This window comes from Drechmeria coniospora, chromosome 02, assembly GCF_001625195.1.
Source record: "Drechmeria coniospora strain ARSEF 6962 chromosome 02, whole genome shotgun sequence".
Classification (NCBI taxonomy): domain Eukaryota; kingdom Fungi; phylum Ascomycota; class Sordariomycetes; order Hypocreales; family Ophiocordycipitaceae; genus Drechmeria; species Drechmeria coniospora.
The window spans coordinates 8182998-8203659 of NC_054390.1; the positions used below are offsets into that span (position 1 = coordinate 8182998).

General features: G+C 58.6%; 8 protein-coding genes across 8 annotated transcripts; 4 read left to right on the plus strand and 4 right to left on the minus strand.

The window, feature by feature from the left end:
- Positions 1-2906: 2906 nt before the first annotated feature.
- On the plus strand, positions 2907-5240 carry DCS_05369 (uncharacterized protein; the record flags this gene model as incomplete). The annotated part of the gene is made up of 8 exons (XM_040802675.1): positions 2907-3070; positions 3135-3211; positions 3271-3356; positions 3440-3487; positions 3565-3924; positions 4077-4225; positions 4395-5025; positions 5091-5240. 8 exons carry the CDS (start codon positions 2907-2909, stop codon positions 5238-5240), a joined length of 1665 nt encoding a protein of 554 aa, XP_040657708.1.
- A 411-nt stretch (positions 5241-5651) lies between these two features.
- On the minus strand, positions 5652-6628 carry DCS_05370 (uncharacterized protein; the record flags this gene model as incomplete). Its single annotated transcript, XM_040802676.1, has 2 exons — positions 5652-6011; positions 6062-6628. 2 exons carry the CDS (start codon positions 6626-6628, stop codon positions 5652-5654), a joined length of 927 nt encoding a protein of 308 aa, XP_040657709.1.
- An 806-nt stretch (positions 6629-7434) lies between these two features.
- Positions 7435-7950, plus strand: DCS_05371 (uncharacterized protein; the record flags this gene model as incomplete). Its single annotated transcript, XM_040802677.1, has 1 exon — positions 7435-7950. One exon carries the CDS (start codon positions 7435-7437, stop codon positions 7948-7950), a length of 516 nt encoding a protein of 171 aa, XP_040657710.1.
- A 481-nt stretch (positions 7951-8431) lies between these two features.
- DCS_05372 (transketolase) lies at positions 8432-10882 on the minus strand (the record flags this gene model as incomplete). Its single annotated transcript, XM_040802678.1, has 5 exons — positions 8432-10207; positions 10290-10374; positions 10443-10538; positions 10601-10647; positions 10829-10882. 5 exons carry the CDS (start codon positions 10880-10882, stop codon positions 8432-8434), a joined length of 2058 nt encoding a protein of 685 aa, XP_040657711.1.
- Positions 10883-11995: 1113 nt separating this feature from the next.
- Positions 11996-14332, plus strand: DCS_05373 (uncharacterized protein; the record flags this gene model as incomplete). Its single annotated transcript, XM_040802679.1, has 3 exons — positions 11996-13092; positions 13726-13738; positions 14150-14332. 3 exons carry the CDS (start codon positions 11996-11998, stop codon positions 14330-14332), a joined length of 1293 nt encoding a protein of 430 aa, XP_040657712.1.
- A 511-nt stretch (positions 14333-14843) lies between these two features.
- DCS_05374 (uncharacterized protein) lies at positions 14844-15150 on the minus strand (the record flags this gene model as incomplete). Its single annotated transcript, XM_040802680.1, has 3 exons — positions 14844-14912; positions 14969-15004; positions 15079-15150. The coding sequence occupies 3 exons, from the start codon at positions 15148-15150 to the stop codon at positions 14844-14846; spliced, it is 177 nt and encodes a 58-aa protein (XP_040657713.1).
- Positions 15151-18882: 3732 nt separating this feature from the next.
- DCS_05375 (uncharacterized protein) lies at positions 18883-19184 on the minus strand (the record flags this gene model as incomplete). The annotated part of the gene is made up of 2 exons (XM_040802681.1): positions 18883-19085; positions 19154-19184. 2 exons carry the CDS (start codon positions 19182-19184, stop codon positions 18883-18885), a joined length of 234 nt encoding a protein of 77 aa, XP_040657714.1.
- A 913-nt stretch (positions 19185-20097) lies between these two features.
- On the plus strand, positions 20098-20652 carry DCS_05376 (uncharacterized protein; the record flags this gene model as incomplete). Its single annotated transcript, XM_040802682.1, has 1 exon — positions 20098-20652. The coding sequence occupies one exon, from the start codon at positions 20098-20100 to the stop codon at positions 20650-20652; it is 555 nt and encodes a 184-aa protein (XP_040657715.1).
- Between the last annotated feature and the right edge of the window lie 10 nt (positions 20653-20662).

Genomic DNA, 20662 nt, shown 5'->3' on the forward strand with positions numbered 1-20662 from the left:
CAACCAATAACGTAGTTACTCTTGCAGAAGGGGGTAGGATGGACCGTGGCCATGCACGTTTGATGCCGTGTAGAATCCAAGTCACCACCTGCTCCTCCATCATCCGAGATCGGAGCGAGTAATCTGTTCGTGTAGTGAAAGCAACAAGCACCAGGGCAGTACATCGACGGGCCATCGTGGTCGACACGGGATGCATCTACGGCAGCAGCACTCCGTACTTGTGCACGTACCATTCAAGTGTCACAAGGCGAGTGCGGATTTGCACAGCCGGCCTATCCATTCTGCAGGAGGTCTATTTCTGCACTCTGTACTCCATACTCCGGCCTAGTTGTACGTGTGTGTGGAGGCAACCGAACTATATCCCGCCCTTGCACCAAGCAATAAGGGGATGGCAGGCAGGGGACGGCCCCAGAATTCTGGCCCCCATATTCTCCGACGCTGATGAAAGTGGGCGGGGTTGTCGGTTGACGCCGGAGAGAATGCTGGCTCATGCAAGTGTAATATAGAATGTAAATCTTCGGAAGACTGTACGCGGTACCGAGGCTATGGTCGTATTGACCTGTGCCACTACCACGTTGCACGTATACGCGTGCGTGTTAATACTTGCAACCTACCGCTACTGGCATTCGTACGTATACGAAGTACAGTGCCCCGTACTTACGTGGACATGTAATACGGCGTTTTGGAGCCCTAAATCTGATTCCATTAGCACATGCATTATCATTGCCTGCTAGTCTCTTTTCTCCGCTGGGGGGCCTGATGAAAATAGGGAGGTAAACGGACGGGACGGGACGGGTAGGGCATGACGGTCAGTGGCCCTGTCGATTGAAACGGGACGCGTAGCCCTACGAGCGATCACATGGTAGGCTCGAAAAACAAGCATGGTTTTGATTTTGCATACTCCGTACGAGTGAGTGCAGTCGGAGAATAGGAGAGGATGTGGACAGTTTGAGTACGCGTTCATGTGCCAATATAGGCCGTGCAACCAAAGCCATTGCTTCAGAGCAGCATACAAGTACTTGGGAATAGGCACTTGTACCAGTTCACGCGCGTGCAGGTAAGATGGATGCATCAGTAAGTACTTGTAAGTACTTGTAAGTGTATGCACATGAAGGGATGGATATGTGTGTGCTTCTCTTTGGAGTCGAGCGATACCCGTGCCGTCGACCTGCTCTCACAACTCGGGAGGCCGGACACCTGAACGTGCCGTCTCCGATTTTCTGTCCACCTCAGCACATGCAAGAGTACAGTAGGTATGCAAGTAAGTACATGTCAGTACGGAGTATGCTTCTAGTGAAAAGGAATGGAATGGGGACTTGTTGCGTATTATTGCAGCTGCTCCCCTAAAGCTGGACGGAAGAGTTTTATCCAACAGGGGTATCGTACGGGGCCGCCTTCAGGGGGTCAACGCCCAACCCAATAAGGGTCTCGATATATCAAAATATTGTTAATACCCACACGGATACACCAAACTTGTCACAGCAAGCAAGGTTGTACTCTGCGGAACTCGTGCCAGTGCACGATGCATCTACAGTGTACTTGTACGTAAGGGCCCCATCATGTCTTGATGGTCTCTATCCGTACATGGATTTATTCATATCTTGATACGAGCTCGTACAAGCACTCGTGTACTTCGCCTTTGTGAGAGGGGATAAACGCATGCCTTGACCTCCCCTCGAATAGCAAAGGATTGATTTTAACCGTCATACGCTCTCCACGACCAATCCCAGCAAATTTCTGTATCGACCCCATACGCTGCACACAAAATACTACATGTAAGCACAGTATGCCTGCCAACAGTACACTTGCATACGAATACGAGACCATCATATGTACAATTAAGTACTTGCAGAACTTGCACACTTCGGTGTACGCATACTTACTGTACAGCTTGCAGCTCCTGGCACCCGTGAGAAGAGGCCCGTCCACCTCCGTTGACCATCTTTCCCTAGGCTTGATATCCGTATACCCGTCCCAAGTGGCCGCAGGCGCAGGCGGCAAACGTGACCATCCGCATTTTTCCGTTCGCAGACCCATCGGGTCCGATGGCGCGAAGGATCGGACGGATGTCGGCGCCATCATGACTGCATATGACAACCCGGCTGCTGCCATGTACGCTGTAGGAGTGGTTGTTGTATGTGCATGCGGACTTTGGCAACAACGTTGTGGGTGCAAGATGATATGTGAACCGATGCCGCCGCCACGGGCCCTTGGGTCGTCCGGACATCGTCGAGGGAGGGGGGGGGATAGGTCCAAGCAGCAGAGGCATCCCGTGTTCGACTCCATCCATTCTCCACTTGGCCGTCGGCGTGCTGCACAGCCTTGGGCTGGGTAGCATTGTCCCGCCGCTCGACGTAGTCGAGACCTCGGCTGGTTGACGGGACGCTGCCCGCTCTCCCCGTCCGGCCCGCATTCTCGCCGCGTCGGAGGAGGTCGGATGGTCAAGAGTGCAGGCACCAGAGGCGGGAGGGACACCGGTGAGCAGAGATGAACACAGCTATGCAGATATCGGTGCTCCGTACGGGGTACATGGATTCGTATTGTATGAGTTGATGCTGCTGCCGATGCAGACGCCTCCACACCTTCTCTGCTTGCCACTCCACTCCCTGCCCTCCACCCCGGCGGCTGGTTCGACAGCAGGTGGCAGGGAGACCGAGGCTCCGTGGGTGACTGCGTGCTTGCAAAGTCTGCCTTCGGGAGGAAGGCAGGGGAACGATGTCGACGACCGACGTCCTTGCAGTGCCTCTTGTCGACCCGGGTCCGTCATGTAGGTGATGATGTGTATAAGTATGGTCCGCCTCGTCCTGCTCGGCCAAGGACGATACGCACGCACACCATCCGCTTCACGACGCCAGTAAAGAGGGATAGACGACAAGTGTTTGGTTGTCGGCTCACTCTCCTTCACGATGCTTCCCACAATCGCCACCGCCACCGCCCTGGTGCTGGGCTTGGCCTCGCCAGCCCTCGGCCAAAACCCGTACGCCATCACGGGCGTGTCGGTGCCCCGAGGATGGACTCCCCAGCTGCGGGAGGACATCAACGACCTCCAGCGCGCGGGAGGCCCGAAATGGTAGGGAGGACGAGAGGAGAAGGCCCCCCTCGCGATCCCGGCCGTTCGCTGACGGTCAAGGCAGGGACCTGTACGTGCAGGCGCTCTCGGCGATGCAGGAGAGCAACGCGGTCGATCCGTTGTCGTACTTTCAGATCTCCGGTAACGACACGGTCCCGCGGCACAGCCATTCGATGCTCCGTGCTGACCCGGGCATCTAGGCATCCACGGTATGCCCTACACGCAGTGGAACAACACGGGAGCGGGCATCCAGGGCAACTCGTGGATGGGATACTGCCCCCACGGTGTAAGTGACGGCGCGCAGTCGCCCGGACCGGTCGACGGATCCGGCGTGGGGGAAGCTCGCTGACGTGCGACGACGCGACGCAGGAGGATCTCTTCCTTCCCTGGCACCGACCCTACGTCGTCCTCTTCGAGGTGAGTTTCCTTCCCGGCTGGCCTCGAACGGCCATGGTCATGGCTCCGCCGGCGCTCACGCGACTTCCCCTCGGCAGCAATCGCTCGTCGAAGCGGCTCGTCGGATCGCCCTTCGCTATCCCGCCCAGGACCAGCCACGGTACCGGGCGGCGGCCGAGCAGCTGCGATCGCCCTACTGGGATTGGGCCACCGACTCGCGCGTGCCTCCGGTCACGACGCAGCAGCAGCTCACCATCAACGTGACGGTCAACGGCGCCGTCCAGGCTCGCTCGGTCCGAAACCCGCTTTGGTCCTACCAGATGCCCCAGCAGGCTCTCAACGGCCAGTTCGGAACCTTTGACAGGAGGCCGAACACGATCCGCTGCGTCGGCAACGGCATAAGATATCCGGACACGGCCGACATGCGTCTGGCGTCGCGTCAGTTCAAGTCGTGGTCGGTACGTACCCAGCAGCGAGGCCCGGCGGGAGGTGTCCGGATCCCGGATCCCCCACGATGCCGGAGCTCCGATGGCCCCGATTCCCCGATTCCCCGACGGCGCCGATCCCTGCCGTCTCCGGTGCCGACCGATGCTAACCGAGCCGGTCGCAGTACGACGCCTTGACCCGCGCCCGGTCCTTTGCCGACTTCACGTCCGGAGCGTCCATCGGCCTCGAGAACATTCACAACGCCGTTCACGTCGACGCCGCCTGCGGCAACCAGTTTGGCAACCCGAACGTCGCCGCCTTTGACCCGCTCTTGTAGGCGACCCCCTGCCCCGTCCATGCCGTCCTGTCTTGCCCTGTCTTGCCCTGTCTTGCCCTGTCTCGTGCCATCCTTGTCCTGTCTTGTGCCGTCCTTGTGCCATCTCGTCCCGCTTCCCCACCCCCCTCACCCCCCTGAAGCCAAACTAACACGGCGCCACCGCAGCATGCTTCACCACACCAACGTGGACCGACTCTGGGCCTACTGGCAGGCCATGAACCCGAGCCAGGACATGTTCCAAAACTCGTACAGAGGCGGCGCCCGCTTCTCGACGCCGGGCGGCACCACCATCACCTCGCGCTCCCCCCTCCAGCCCTTCTACGGCAACGACCGCGTGGTGCACACGTCCGAGTCGGTTCGAAGCATCCGCAGCTTCAACTACGCCTACCGCGGCCTCGAGTACTGGAACACGAACGCCGAGCAGATGCGACAGAACGCCGTCCGGCTCATCAACCAAATGTACGGTCCGGTCCGAAGCCCGCCGCCCATGTCGGGACCTCCCGGTCCTCCTGGTGGTCCTCCTGGCAGCGTTCCGGTCATCGAGCCGGTGCCGAAGCGACGATACTTTGCCCGGATCAGCGCCGACAGGGAGGACCTGCCTCGGCCTTGCCAGATCGAGATCTTCTACAACAACAAGAGGGCCTCGAGCCTCGCCGTCCTCGCCATCCCCGAGACCGGCAAGGTCGCCGCCGGTCTGCCCCTCGACGAGGCCCTCGAGGCCGACGGCGTCACCGAGTTGCCCGTCAACGAGGCCCGCGCTCGCATCCTGAAGTCGCTCCGCATCCAGGTCACCAAGGTACGCTTCCCACCGCTCGGCGCCGCGAGCAAAGTTTGCAGACTGACACGCCTCTCCCTCGGCAGACGGACGGAACGGTAGCCCCGACGCCGGAGAAGTTGCAGCTCGTGCTCGAGGAGGTCATGGTCACGCCGCCCCGATCCGATGCCGACTTGCCCAAGTTCAGCAGCCCCATCCTGACGCCCATCACGCCCGGCGAGAAGCCCAAAGCATAAGACGCTCGCACGTTATGACGAAGAAGACGGCAAAACGGAGACGCGTGGGGGAGGGGTCCGAGGGGTCAGGGGGGTCAGGGGGGTCCGAGGGGTCCGAAGAAGCGGCGAGGAGTTCGAGGAGGCAGAGGCGAGGGCCTCCGTTGCCGGCGCCGAGGCCTTCTTTTCTCGACACCCAGGACGAATGGTCCGTGATGCGACCCTTCTGTGCTCTTTTTTTTTAATTCTAGGAAATATTTATTTTCATCTCACCGATTGGCATACGCCACGTGCGTCTGTCGGCAGCAAGGGTCGTCAAGCTGGCACTCGTTTGTCACAGCCATCATTCCCTCGTCGTACCCTCTTCTCCTTTGGTCTTCTCCTCTCGTCTTCTCCTCCTCTCGTCTTCTCCTCTCGATGCAAATCACTCTTCGCTTACTGCTTGCTGCGTACAGGCGTCGTTGGGCCTCTTGCCCGTTGGACTTTGTCGCCTGCTCCTATTTCCTTGTACAGCCATCGTACATGTTGCCGCAACGGTGAAATTCTGTACGGAGTAGCGTCGAATGAGTCCGAATCTCGTCGTAGCGGGAGGTTGTCGTCGTACCAGCCCAGCGTCACCGCGCCTTGGACAAGGCCATGATCGCTCTCCCGCCTCGTTCTGCTTCGGTCGGCAGCAATATCATGACTGCCACGCCTGCTTCCTGCGTAGGGCGGTGCTGCTGGAATGTTTGAGCGGCCATGTATCCCCAACCGCCCAAGGTGCATCGGAGATTTCCATGTACGCAGCGTAACCTGCTGCACATGTGCGGAGTGTAGATGGTAATACACCTACCTTCTCCACCTACCTGCAGTGCTGCCCCTGCCATCCACGAACGAGGGCTCGCAGGGGTGACGAAGCATTCTCCTGCGAGGAAGCTGTTCCTTTGCATATCGGACATGGTCACGCTGGCCAGCGCCTTCACGTGGCCAACCGCTCGTGCGCGGCCAACCTCATGTGCGTCAACGACGGCCATCCGCTCCCTCGACGCAATTCCTGGCTCTCCGCCGTCCACAGGAACGTGACGAGGCCGAGATTCGTATCCAAAAATATTCCTCCGTGGGCCCGCAGCCATCTCGGTAGCGGATGATGGGGTGACGCGGTAGGGCCCACCGGTGGGGCTGCTGTCATGTCGCTCCTCCGACGACTCCCACGACTGCGGCGGCGACGAGGTTGAAGATCCCCTTGCATCGTGCATCTTGCCTCGCCCATCTTGCATCTTGCCTGGCCCATCTTGCCTGGCCCATCTTGCCTGGCCCATCTTGCCTGGCCCATCTTGCCTCGACCATCTTGGACATCGTTCCGACAGGCGGCAGTGCCTCTCGACTTGGGCAATGAGGGAGTCGATTGCTGGCGACGTGCAATTGAGTCGCATGTGGGAGCCGCTGGTGCGTTGCAAGCGAGGTGGAGTTTACGTTTGGTTTTTACTTGTTCGGTGTACGGTGTACCTTACGGTGAACGGTGAACGGTGAACGGTGACGGTGAACGGCGTACTGGTGTACGCTGTGCGCTGTACGCTGTGCGCTGTAAGATGTGCGCTGTAAGGTGTGCGCTGTAAGGTGGGCGCTGTAAGGTGGGCGCTGCAAAGTGGGCGCTGCAAGGTGGGCGCTGCACGCTGTGCGCTGTACGCTGTACGCTGTGCGGATAGGTCATGTGCGCGTTATTGCAGTGTACTTTGTTGCGGTGTGTCAAGGTGTAGGTAAGTAGTTCAGGTGAATGTTGAGGTGTGTACAGGAACAGTGGGGTGGCAAAAATGTCAATTCAGTTTGTAGCAGCAGCGCTACCAAAGCTGAATCGTCATTTTTGTCAAGTCACTTTGTTCAAGGTGTGGCTCCGAGTAGCGTCACCGTTTCGCTGCGTTTGGACCCTCGCTGGTCCCCAAGTCGGCATGGCCTGGTTTGCATCCCCCCCCCCCCCCCCCTTCCGTCCCCCTTTCTTCTCCGTTTCTCATTCCTCGTATGGCTTCCCCTCCATCGTCCTTTTTCCACCCGGCATCCTCTTCCTCGCGTCCCATCTCCCCTCCCTCGCCGAGGCGACAGCGTTGTCGCTGCATGATCATGTCCCTCCATCGATGACAACGACGACCAGACGCAGTCGCGTCATGAAACCGTAACAACGACGACGCATACGCAGACGCAGACTCCCTTGTTCCCTTCGAGCCGACGCCGACCGACCGCCATCATGGCCGCCAACCTCCCCTCCGAACACCCCGCCCTCTCCGTCCACCTCGCCGACGTCGCCCTCACGCCGCTCATCACCTCCTCCTCCTCGCCCGTCCAGCTCGACGCCCTCACCTCCCTCACCTCGGGCGCCCTCGTCTCCCAAACGGCGGCCCGCCGCACCAACCTCGGCCGCCCCCAGCGCATCATGGTCGAGTACCCGGACGCCGGTGCCGTCGTCCTCCAGTCCTACCTCGATCCTCCTCACGGCCACCCCCATCGCCGCGAAGCCGCCCCCCCGACCACCTTTGCCTCGGCCTCGGCCTCGGCTTCGGAGAGGCACGACGAAGCCGCCCCCATGCTCGTCTGCCTCGTCGTTGCCCCCTCCTCCCGTGACGCCCGCGAGGCCCGCCGCGCCGCTGCCAAGCTCGAGAGCATCGGCCGTCAGTTCCAGCACCAGTGGGGAACCCAAGGCGCCGCCCGAAACGCCGACCGAGGTCCCGACTCCGTCGACTTCCCGGCCAAGGCGGAAACGTGATTCTCGCCGTTGTCTCGTGTCCCGTTTTCTCGTTCCGATCTTGCCCTAGGGCGGGAGACCCGTTTGTCATGGCGCGACGGCCTTTAGCGCCGTCGCACGGCTCTCTTCTACTAACTAACACGTCTACTGGACGGCCTCATGAGCTTCGGACGACAATTCTCGCAGGCAGTTTCTGTTGTCTTGGTGCCATGTTGTCGTGGTGTCGTGGTGCCCTGCTGCCCCGGCCCTGCTGCCACGGGTGGTGCCGCAGTACAGCGCTGGTCCTGGCTGGATCGCGAGTGACGCAGACGTCGAATGCACCGTCGGATGCACAGTCAGTTTTCAAATCTCGACTACCTATACTTCTATTTTCCTTTCGATAAACAATCCCATAGCGTTGTTTCACTCTTGCTCCGCGGCCCGTCGCCACCCCCGTAATCGTGCTGCGCGGAATCAAAACAAAAGAAAACCCCGACGGCCAAGCGTGCTCGCCTCGGCTCCCTCAGATGTGCTGCTGGAAAGCACGGTTCACGGGCGAGCGGATGTTGGGCACGTCCTTCCAGAAGTCGATGGTGGCGACGGCGCGCTTCGAGATGCCCTCGGGCGTAAACTCAAACTTCTTGTAGACGTCCTTGTAGGCACCCGAGGCGCCGAAGCGGTTGATGCCAAACTGCTCGTGCGTGTAGCGCTCCCAGCCCATGGTGCTCATCACCTCGACCGAGAGCGAGGGCACGCCGTCGGGCAGGACCGAGAGCCTGTACTCCTTCGACTGCGAGTCAAAGGCCTCGAAGCAGGGCATCGACACGACGCGCGCCTTGACGCCGTGCTTCTCCTGCAGGTGTTTGGCCGCGTCGATGCAGATGCCCACCTCGGAGCCCGTCGAGACGAGCGTGATGTGGGCGCCCTCGGCCTCGAGGGCGACGTAGCCGCCCTTGGCCGCCTTCTCGATGGTCGAGCCCTCGAGGTGGGGGAGGTTCTGGCGGGAGAAGGCGAGGATGCTCGGCGTGTGCTTCGACGTCAGGGCCACGTAGTAGGCCGCGCTCGTCTCGTTGCCGTCGGCCGGCCGCCAGACCATGCAGTTGGGCAGCGCGCGGAAGTGGGCGAGCGTCTCGATGGGCTGGTGCGTCGGGCCATCCTCGCCGAGGCCGATGGAGTCGTGCGTCGCCACCCAGATGACGCGGACGCCCGAGAGGGCCGAGAGGCGAACGGCGCCGGCCGCGTACGAGACAAAGTTAAGAAAGGTGCCGCCGTAGGGCAGGATGGTGCCGTAGGCGGCGAGGCCGTTCATGATGGCGCCCATGCCGTGCTCGCGGACACCGTAGCGGACGTAGCGGCCGGCGTAGTCGCCGAGGCCCGTGGCCTTGGGCTGGAAGTCGACGGCCGTCTTCCAGCGCGTCAGGTTGGATCCCGTGAGGTCGGCCGAGCCGCCGAAGAGCTCGGGCACGGCCGACTCGATCTTGCTCAGCACCGTCTCCGACAGCTTGCGCGTGGCCACGGCCGCGTCCTGCGGCGTGTAGACCGGCAGGCTCTTCTCCCAGTCCTTGGGCAGGTCGCCCTTGACGCGTCGCTGCAGCTCGGCGTGCTCGGCGGGGAACTGCTGGGCGTACTTGGCGAGCATCTGGTCCCAGCGCGCCTCGGCGGCGGCGCCTTCGGCGGCGTGCTTGGCGTAGAGCTCGTAGATCTCCTTGGGGACGTGGAAGGATTCGTCGGGGTTGAAGCCCCACTTCTTCTTGACCTGCTTGACGTCGTCGGCCTTGAGCGGCGAGCCGTGGACGCCGTGGGTGCCCTGCTGGAGGGAGCCGAAGCCGATGGTCGTCTTGAGCTTGACCATGGACGGCTTGTCCTTGACCTCCTTGCACTTCTGGATGGCCGCCTCCATGGCGGCGAGGTCGTTGTCGCCGTCGTCGACGACGACGACGTGCCAGCCGTAGGCCTCGTAGCGCTTGACCACGTCCTCGGTGAAGGCGCAGTTGGTGTCGCCGTCGATGGAGATGTGGTTGTCGTCGTAGATGCAGATGAGGTTGCCGAGCTGCAGGTGGCCGGCGAGGGACGAGGCCTCGCCGGAGACGCCCTCCATGAGGCAGCCGTCGCCGAGGAAGCAGTAGGTGTAGTTGTCGACGACGTCGAAGCCGGGCCTGTTGAACGTGGCCGCCGTGTGGGCCTGGGCCATGGCGAGACCGACGGCGTTGCAGACGCCCTGACCGAGGGGGCCGGTGGTGACCTCGATGCCGGGCGTGTCGTGCGCCTCGGGGTGGCCGGGCGTCTTGCTATCCACCGTCTGGGGCGGGCGTCAGCGGTTTGCGGCCACGGGCCGGGAGGGGAGGGGAGGAGACGGGGGGAGGGGGAGGTTCGGGACTTACTCGGAAGGCCTTGATATCGTCCATGCTGAGGTCGTAACCGAAGAGGTGAAGGAGGGCGTACTGGAGCATGCAGCCGTGGCCGTTTCTAACGCGTCCGCCGTCAGACGGCTCTCGTTGGGGGGACGGAGGTGCCGTCGGGGGACGATGACTTACGAGAGGACGAAGCGGTCCCGATTCAGCCATTTGGGGTTCTTAGGGTTGAAGCTCATGAACTTGTTGAAGAGGACGTGGGCGACGGGTGCCATGCCCCTACCATCCATGGTCAGCAGGAGGCGGCGGCGGCGGAATCAACGGTTTGGACCTCGACTCACATGGGAGCACCGGGGTGTCCTGAGTTGCTGTGAAAGGTCGCATCAACCTGCAGGGAACGAGCATCGTCAGCGGATGGCTCGGATACAAAACTGGTCGTAGGACCTGGCTCGGTCCGGTCCCGGAGAGCCGTGGGACGAGGCATCGATCGGTCCATCGGCCGGTCGGCCAATTTTTGTTGAACGCTTCGGTGGTGGGGAGGAGACGATGGCGGGGTAGTGACGACGTACCGCGAGAAGGCGGATGGTGTTGATGGACTTTTGATCAAGCTCGCCGTAGCCCATGGTGGCGGTTTCGTTGAAATTGGTTTCTGTGGGAGGAGTTGGAGGGGGGGGGGGGAGGGGATGGGATTCTTGGACAATTGGGATGAGGTGGTTTGGGGGAACAGGAGGGGAGGTGGTGAGTGATGGGTAGAAGGAGGAAGCTCGGCCCGTTTTGGCGGTGGACGATTTTCTGCTGAGGGGTTTCCGGTTTGCCAGTATTGTTGGCCAGTACAGGGAATACAGGTACTATAGTCGTGGGCATACTCGCCGTATTTACGTACCTAGTACTTACCTAGTACTAATACAACTACTGTACAGTAATGACTTGTTACTGCTAGATACAGGCATTGCTCCGTTCTGGCTCCTACTGGAGGCACTACCTCAGCATGTTATGTACTACCGCCGAGTCATGTACTCTGCACCTCGTACCACTTACAGTCACAATAGTAAGTACTTGTAGGGGTACTAACTGACGGCTTGTGCCGGTAGCAAAGTGGTTACCTATTTCCTGTACTCCATACTCGTACCAACACACAGATATCAGTACATAACAGTGGGTCAATGTCGGTATCTTTGTAATTAGTATTTACAGTATATAATACAGTACAACCACTCCGTACGGCGTACAAATACAAGTAGTAGTACACCTACTACTGGAAATACTTCAGTACTCGCGGCTCAGGACATGTTCATTCCTTGTATCCGTAGATGTAAGTACTGTAGTGTCTACTGGCAGTAAGTGCTCTGTATTATTATCGTATACTGTACGGAGTCGTATACTGTACGGAGTAAGAACAAGCACTCGCCAGTGTTAGTAAGCATGTACAGTATTGTTTATTTCGTACGTACTGTACAGCAGTACTCGGTACCAGTACCGAGAGCATGTCAGTGCACGGAGCTCCCTAGCTGTATTTACAGTGGGGTGGCAAAATTGTCGATGCCATTTGTAGGAGTGGCACTACCAAAACTGAATCGTCATTTTTGTCAAGCGACTGTGGCAGCTGGTGCAGAGTCTTGTAGCTGCATCGCACTGTGCGTCCGTACGGGGACGCGCGACAACAATTTTCCACCCCACCTTCATCCCACCATCTTCGATTCGTCGTCACCGCCGTCGAGGTATCGTCGTCGTTGCAGATGAAAGGCAAGCCCACGCCCAAACGGAGGCTTGCCGCAAAAAGCAGTGGCCAGTCATCACCATCCATCAAGGATGCCCACGCCGACGCAGATCCGACAGCCTCCGGCCCCGCGAACCAGCCCAGCGCCGGCCGGGACGAAAAGGACCAGCAGCGGCTGCTCGACATCTTCTCCCACGCCTTTGGAGCTGTCCTCGCTCGGGACTCCTTTCCCACCTTGCTGCAGGAGATAAAAGCGGCGCTCTTCCACCGCGACTTCGTCACTGCCTTTGGCAGGGAGGACTACCTCGAAGCCTACGCGGCGAGATGGAGTCCCACGAGGGCTCTCTGCTACGCCACCGTCTTGACGGCCATCGGGTCTCACCTGGATGAAATGCTCCCATGCAGACCTCGAACGAAGCAAAGCGCCGTGACGGACACGGAGCGGGAAGCGTGCGTGCGGCGAGACGGAACGGAGGCGGCGCCGTCACCGGACTCGCCGCCGCTGCGGATGCTCTCCGTCGGCGGCGGTGCGGCCGAGCACGTTGCCTTGGCCTCGTACGTGCAGCAGACACGCTCTCGTGCGTCGCTCGCTCTCCTCGACGCGGCACCTTGGACCAGCGTGGCATCTCTCCTCCAGAAGCAGCTCACCTCGCCGCCCCCGCTCTCCAAGTACGCCTCGGCGGCCGTCAAGGAATCCAACAAGGCGCTCCTGCGCGAGGACCAGCTGGAGTTGACCTTTTCCCAAAGGGACGCCCTGGCCTTGACCAAGGACGACCTGGTAGACGTGGTCGGCACGGAGCCCCTCGTCGTCACCCTCATGTTCACGCTGAACGAACTCTACACCGACGGCGGCATCGGAAGGACGACGAGCTTCTTGCAATCGTTGGCCGAGGTCCTTGCCCACGGGAGCTTGCTGCTCGTCGTCGATTCCCCCGGGAGCTATTCCGAGGCGGCCGTGGGGAAGGCGAAGAAAAAGTACCCCATGCGGTGGTTGCTCCAGCACACGTTGGAGCGAGAATCACCGGCCCATCGATGGGAGATGCTCGAGTCCGACGACTCGCTCTGGTTTCGGCTGCCCGAGGGACTGTCGTACCCGATGAAGCTCGAAAATATGAGGTACCAACGGCAGCTGTACAGAATACACAGAACATGACATCCCTCCTAGTGCCTTGCCTAGTGCCTTGGTTGCGATTATTGTTATTATTGTAACGTCGGTCAACAAAATAGTTCTCTGTATATTTTTCATTATATGCCTGTATTGATATACGTAAATCAGTCCATAATGCTTAGAATATTGTTGTTAGTCTTGTAAATGTCTGTTCCAATTCCGGTACGTGTTTGCATGTACGAATTGTTGCAGCAATTAGTATACTTCCTCCTGAAAAATCCGGCCCTAGTGCCCGTTGGTATAGTTGTATTCGTTCTAATAGGGTCCGTAAGATTACCTGTAGGTTCTTACTTATATTTTCTTCTTGGTTTCTGATTGCTGTAAATAAAATTGCTTGTTATGGTCTTGGGCTTTGCCCAAGTACAATCGTTAAGAAGAGCAGCAACGGCCCTTATAAGCGTGGCTAATTGACAAAGCATTAGCTTTGTCAAGAGACGAGCGTCGAGGCGATCGACGGTAGAAGCAAAACTTCAATATGTTCTGATTCTGACAAACAAAGGCCACCTTGAAGCACAAGCAACTGCTGCATGGCAGGTGCGAGTAGGCAAAGGCACCTTTGGATTCTTGAATCCAGCCTCCAGGGAGCCGCGCATTGTGCGCCAGCTGTGAGCGGCTGGCGAGAGGCTTCTTTCTTCAACACTCCAACACCACCGCAATGGCCTGATTTATCAGGGTTTTTGGCGAAACAGCCCTTGATCGACGAGTCGACCCGCCGAATCGGTAGTTTGCCCCTTTTGCCATGATTCTTTCCAAAGTTGTAGCAGACTTTCCTGCCCATCTTCACAACCTAGCATCCCCATGCCTCCTCTCTTACCTCCTGTCCCTTTTCAAGCAACGCTTGCTTGATCGACGAGTCGCCCTACCGAATCAGTAGCTTGTGCTTGCCAAGATTCTTTCCAAAGTTGTAGCGGACTTTCCTACCTATCTTGACAACCCAGCTATATAAAGCACCCCCATCCCCCATCCATGTTCCCTTTCTCTTTTCCTTCTTGTACGACGACACAGACGACTGATGACGACGACGAGGACAAGAACAGTTCTGACGACGACGAGGAGGAGGACAAGGACGATACTGAATACGACAAGGACGACGACGAGGACAACGACGACGACGACGACAAGGACAACGACCATTACCATAACGACAGCGACAGCGACGAAACAATGGCAATTTCAGATTGGTCCTAGATGGCCCAAGCTATTATTGCATTGTTGACTTTCCTGGGATCGCCGAGTATCCTCGTTCTCAGGGATGCAATTAAGAAAAAAAAATTCTTTTTCTGCCCTCGTCCAGTCGTTGCAACCTCCGATATAGAACTGCAAGACAATACACCTGTTGTCCATAGCCAGGACCCAGGACCAAACACAAACAATCCAACTACTTTGGTTACTCCAAGCCCTTGTCTGAATTGCACTTCACTTGGAGATGAGCTTGGGACAAAGCTGGATGATCTGACGAAGGAGGTTGTCAAATTGCAAGGCGAAATTAACAAGCTTGAAGCCCGACTCCAGACAGGCGAAGCTCAACAGCAGACAAAATCGAACCCCTCACACAGACCCTCCAATATCACCACGATCTATAACGGTAGTCCACGCCGTGGAACTCTACGGAGGCGCAATTAGCTGCCTCCGTATGAAGGTTCCTGCATCCTCCGGCTTCCGGATGGACTTGGCTACTCCACCTGCTTCCGGCTCAGATTTACTGGATTGCACCCTTGGGGATGCAGACCATCTTGGCGTTGGGGTGCGTGGCGAACAGATTGGGTTGCTATCATTCGAACGTTAGCACGGCAAACACTCGCCGTTTCCTTGTCATGGACGTACCCAGGTGCCGTCGCAAGAGCATCGGTCGCAAGGACCCTAATCATCATCCGTTAGCTTCGCAACGTCCCTGCTCCATCAGGACGCAAAGCAAATGCCCGAGGTAAACGTACGGGCGCGACGGGCCTGGGGGGGCTGGCCAGGGCCAGGCCGGCGAGGAAGAGAGTGACGGCGACAAACTTCATTTTGATGGATGAGTTGGCTGCGAAGAGCGGAGGAGATAATGATACTGTAAGTGGTGTGAAAAGTGCGGTGATGGATGGAGAGCAAGAATTTCAGACATGGACACGAGCATCAGGCCAGTATATATAGCCGTCAATTTGCGCATGCGCGTGGAGCAGAGCTCGCTCATGCCACGGCGGCCGATCATAGCCGTTCGCGCCATGACGATGAGGCCGTTTCTCCGGCCGTGTTGCCGATTGAAGGAATAGGACGCCGGCACGGAGGACCAAACGTCGTGGCAAGAATCGCCGCCGAGATGGGGAAGGATTCACCCGGACGGCTCAAGCGATGGTCTGACAGAGCGCAGCAGGGTCGCGTGCGACGGCGTGGATGAAGCGAGTGGGATACGCAAGTCTAGAATCCTTGGACACGGGACCGGCCGCCCCAACGGATGCAACATAGTTTCGTCGGGCCGCTGGGTTTGATTGCACGCTCGAATGCACCCTCGAATGCACCCTCGAATGCACCCTCGAATGAATGTCACCGTCGCCGCGGCGGAATCAGGCGTCGTTCGAAAAAGGGGCCTTTTGGCGAGGGGAATGCCCTGCGCACCTGTCGGACCGCCAGCAGGAACCAGTGTGGACGGGAGATGTCGGTATCGCGGACGAGGAGCACCCTTCGTACGGAGTTTTGCATTCTAGGAATTTTCTCCGAAGAGCAGAGCGGTGCATTGCCGTGCTATACCCCTTGACTGCGTCCATGAGGTCACGCACATGCGCGTGGATGGCATGCAAATGGATGGAGGGTGCCATGGCTCCTCGAGCTACGCAGCCGAGGTCGGTCGCAAGAACGGACCTGGTGCGCCGGAGGGATACCTGCAGGAACGCGGCCTCTGCGATGCCGGACGAGACGGGGAAGAAGCGAACAAGCGGCCATGGCTGGGCTCGAACGGCGTCTTCAACGTGTGTGTGCCCATGCGGGGAATATCTTTGGAGCGGATAGGCTCGTGCTCGTATATGCAACGGTACGGAGTCGCCGTCCACCGCCTTGGGCCGATCCCTGGCCATGGTGGCTGTGCTTTCGGCTCCGATTCGAGGGCGAGAAATGCAGCTAGCATGGAGGGACGGAAGCTCAAAGTTGCATGCGTACCCTTTTCACCTGTGCAAATTTCGTGCCCGTACATGTTCCTGCGGTATAGTAAGCTGACTCATGCATGAAGCTGACGCCAGCATGCAAGATTCCCCCACGTGCCTGCTCCGTGTGGGGATGGATGCCAAGATGATCGGATTCCTCTGTTGAATCCTGGATAGATTTCATAATACAGGGTGCCCATCGTCACCATCAACGCCTGACATTTTCTTCCGAAGCCGAGGTGGTCTGTAGCTTCGCCGGAAATCCTGCCACCTTCAGCCGACGATGGCATTCGTACGTGCTTCATTCTGGTATTTGGATCCCTGCTACACCTCTCTCTTGGTGCACGTCATTTTCGAAGCACCATCCGCGCGTCGGAACGAGTCCTGGGTTCTCTTGACGTTCATGGCGATGGTGGTATTTTGTCCTCCCCAACACCGACGAGCCATCTCGTTGTGGGGGGGGGGGGGGGGGTGGTTGCGAACCAAGCAGTCGGCTAGGTTGGTCCGTTTGTCGCATGACCGACAGAAACAGCACAGGAAGGAGGTGTGAAGGAGCTTGATTCTTTTCGAAGCAGTACGTGTCGAGCGTGTGCAGACTTGGTGGAATGCACGGAAGTGAATACCCCTCTGGCCTGGTTCTCATCTTTGCCGGTTCACCAACGACGCCGTCCGTATTCTCTGACAGCGTCTAGTGACGCGTCGGTACTCGTTCTGTCGGAAATGGCCGGATGTCGACAGGTCACGATTCGAGCAGCCGGCATCCAGCTCGTCCCAGGTCGCTCGGCAGTGCATGCCACACCTACCTGCCGGTAGATGCCCATGGGAGGTTGCTAGGAGTACCCATGCTCGCCACACATGGTTCGCAGTCAGTGCAGATTCGCTCTGGTCTGTGACTGTTTCGTCGATGGCGTATTTGGGGGCCAATTCAAAGGACGGAGGGAAGGCCATGCATGATTTGCCGCAGGCGTATTCGTGGCCGCAAGCGGCGTCTGTGGTGATGACGTAATTAGGCCCTGTAAATACGGAGTAAGTACAGTCAGTAGATTGCCGTCCACCACGAAGTAATGCTTGTACTGTAATTACAGGCACCATACAAAGGTCGAGTGGCTTTGGGGGCTCATGGTTACGTCAGCGCTTTCGTCACTTCAGCACGCACATCGACTGCTGGTGCTGTGGCCGGCCTGCCTGTAGAGTACTTGGACACTCCGTACTTGGACACTCCGTAATAATACTTGTACACTCCGTACTTGTACAGTTATCATGTTGCAACAGAGAGTAGGGGGTCCGCTCTAGAGGCTGCACCAACGATGCAAGTATCGTGAGATGGGTCAATAATCAGTCCATTGGTGTTCTTCTTGATCATGTTGTTGCCTACCACTGGGTGTCCACAACACCTGCATAAATGACTTTAACCCCTTTAGAGGCACGTTGGCGTGACATGTTACTTACCGTCCATGTACAAGCACTGTCAGTCATGATGGGTATTTGCAGCACCTGTACGCGTGGGAAGGATTCCCCGACACGTCCGTTCAACCCGATTGTCTTGTTTCGTCGTGAGCGGGTTGCAATGAAACTGCTGGATGGCTCTCCGCAGCGGTTCCGTGGCTTCGTATCTGTGCAGAGGATACTGCGCCTCGAGATATTCCATCTTGGGCATCGCCCTTTCGACATCAACCTTTGGCAAGGTCGGCGGGTCGTTTGCCATCGGCTCAGCAGCCAGGGGGACTTCCGGGGCGAGACACCAAGGTTGGGCACTTGGCAGTCCGCGGACATCGTGAGGTTGCTGTCTGCGTACGTGCTGGGCAATGATTTTGCGGCGGCATGATGGCTCCATGGTGTATCGTATGGCTCGTCGGCCATTCGTCACAAAGGAAGCACGAGGAACCGGACCAGCCAAACACGGCGTCTTGGTGGCAGTGGAACAATCGAGACGGGAGGAATGCGTCGTATGGGTGGTAATATTCCTGGACGACAGTCAGTGATTTTTCGAGCAAGAAATTCACCACTAGACGTCATCGCCATCGTCCATTGCCATCATGATGCATGGGTAGAGGGGCATTGAAGTGACGGCGGAGCCAGCAAGGTTTCTTGAATCAATCAAACTCCAAAATCCAGGGTGCAGCCATGAGGACGTAGGATTTAGAGAGCCGTAGGAGGGCACGAAAGAAGCTTGCAATGGAAGAGTCTCGCTCGTTCTTGGGCTCCCATGGGAAATACTTCTTCCCTGCCGGTCGCTGCGCAAAGCTCTTGCAGCCCGCTGTCGGCGGCAGGCGCTGCTGGAGGTGCGCCTGGAGACGGCAGCCCCCCGCGAGGCAGACCCTCTACGCCCGCCAGCCATCCTGCCCTTTACAAAGCACTCGCCTCACTTTCGACCCAAGCTCACCCGCACTGCAGCGTTGCGAGACTTGCCACCCGCCTTCCGCGACACGGACGAAGCCTAGGGTACTGTGCCCTAGCGCGGGGAAGCATGTGCGCTGCGTCGAATATCTGCTTGTCAAGGTGGCAGGAAACGGTGCCTCTGCAGACGGGTTTGATCCGATATACCGGGGTCAGAATTGATTGCCAAGAGCTGCTTTGCCCGGTATAGCGACGTATCGTTAACATCCTTGGCGGGCTGAACGGCTAAAAGAACAGAACAGCCTCGGGCCTCGACATTTCAATGAGCATAAAGCCGTTCTCGCCTCCCGATGTGAACGCAGAAGCTGCGGGTGTATTGAGGCTCTCCTGCTGCCGTTGCTGCAGATGATGGTCAAGCCAGATGGCGATGGGTCCTTCCGACGGTTGTGTGGCATCTCCCTCCATCGTCTCTGCCGTCTCCCAGTCGTCTTCGACGAGCGATCGGCACTGGACATGGCTAATAATGCCTATTTGAAGCGCATCTTTGGCCTCGAACAAGCCTGCGGGAAACCCTTTGGAGATGGCATCATGCCCCCCAGTTTTGCTGCTTTGGAGAGTCGACCAGACACTACTACCACCAAGACATCTCACCACCAAGACATCTTTGCTCGACGGCTACCCTGTACCTTCCACCGCGGGCCAGGCATGCATGCATCCACCACGGGACGGCAGGAATCCGTACCAAGGTTCGAAGGTTGTGCTCGATACGGCCACATGGTATGGGGCATGGCAGGCATTGGCAGCACAATTGACCTGCGAAAGTGCTTCCCTGCGCCAGCACATGTCACCGTACTGTGCACTGATGCCACCATGTACTGGGTAGTCATGGTACCACGCAAGCGAGTACAAGTACTAGGTACCTGGTACTCTGTACTGTATATTTGCAAGTGCAGGTAATTACTGTACCAGCATCAGGCCGAGTTACCACGAACCTGGCACAGATATGCTGCCTTTGGGACCACGTACAAGTCTCCCCACATCAACAGTCTTCACCAGGCTGATGCATGCAATGCAGGAGGTAATCGTCTAGGCCTGCTACAATGCGAGGTTGCATACTGGCATCTGCCGTGCGTGTGTGCGGAGGTGCTCAGTGCTAGGTACTAGGGTAGGACAAGCGCTAGTAGTTTTACACTGGTCGGGTGCGGTTCAGGTTTCGGACGGACGGCGCTTGCACAGCACTAAAGCCAACTGTTGGCATGCTCCTGTGCAGAGCACATGGCAGAGCACATACAAACGTTGCACTGTAAATATTTGGCACCCAGTACCTCTAGTGCCTGCGCCGACCTGGTGCCCAGTGCCTCAGCGCTGCGCGGCACCTGTACACGTCGGCAGAGGTGCCCGGCGCTGCTCGTTGCTGCATGTACTTGCACCGTGCGGATCGGATGCGAACCTGTAGCTGCCGTGGTCGCTGCCAGCGGTCAGCCGTGGGCGCTGGGCGTAATGGGCGACGGCGACAAAGGTCCCGCCCGTGATTGGCCCCCCCCGGCCCGTGACCTGCAAACACTTTTTTTTTGGCCAACTTGGTTCCAGCACGCCAAACCTTGCTTCTTCAATTCCGGACCACGACCATCGATATCCACGCCTCTCGTCCCCGTCCCATCTCCTCTTCCCCCTCAGCCCGTCGTCTTTCTCTTCTCCCCTTTCCTCATCCCCGCCGCACGCTCCGCTCCCGCCGCCCGACGCGAGCTTGGACCGTGGGAGATCCGCCCGGCCACGACGCACGACGCCCACGCTGCCCTCGACGGCTCCGTCCACCTCGCCCCATCCTCCATCAGTCCTCCTCTCCATCGTCCGGCACCCCAAGGGGCCTTGGCCAACGCCCTTGGTTTCGTTCCGGTCCGTCTTCTTCCCCGGCCCATCGTCCGCCTTCGGCCGTCGGCCGTCCCGCCCACCGTCGCCGCCGCATGGTCCGGCTGCCCTCGAGCACGCTGTCGTCACCGACGCCCCGTCCGTCCGCCGTCCGTCCATCGTGCCCACGCCCGCGCCTGCGTCTAGGCCCACGCCA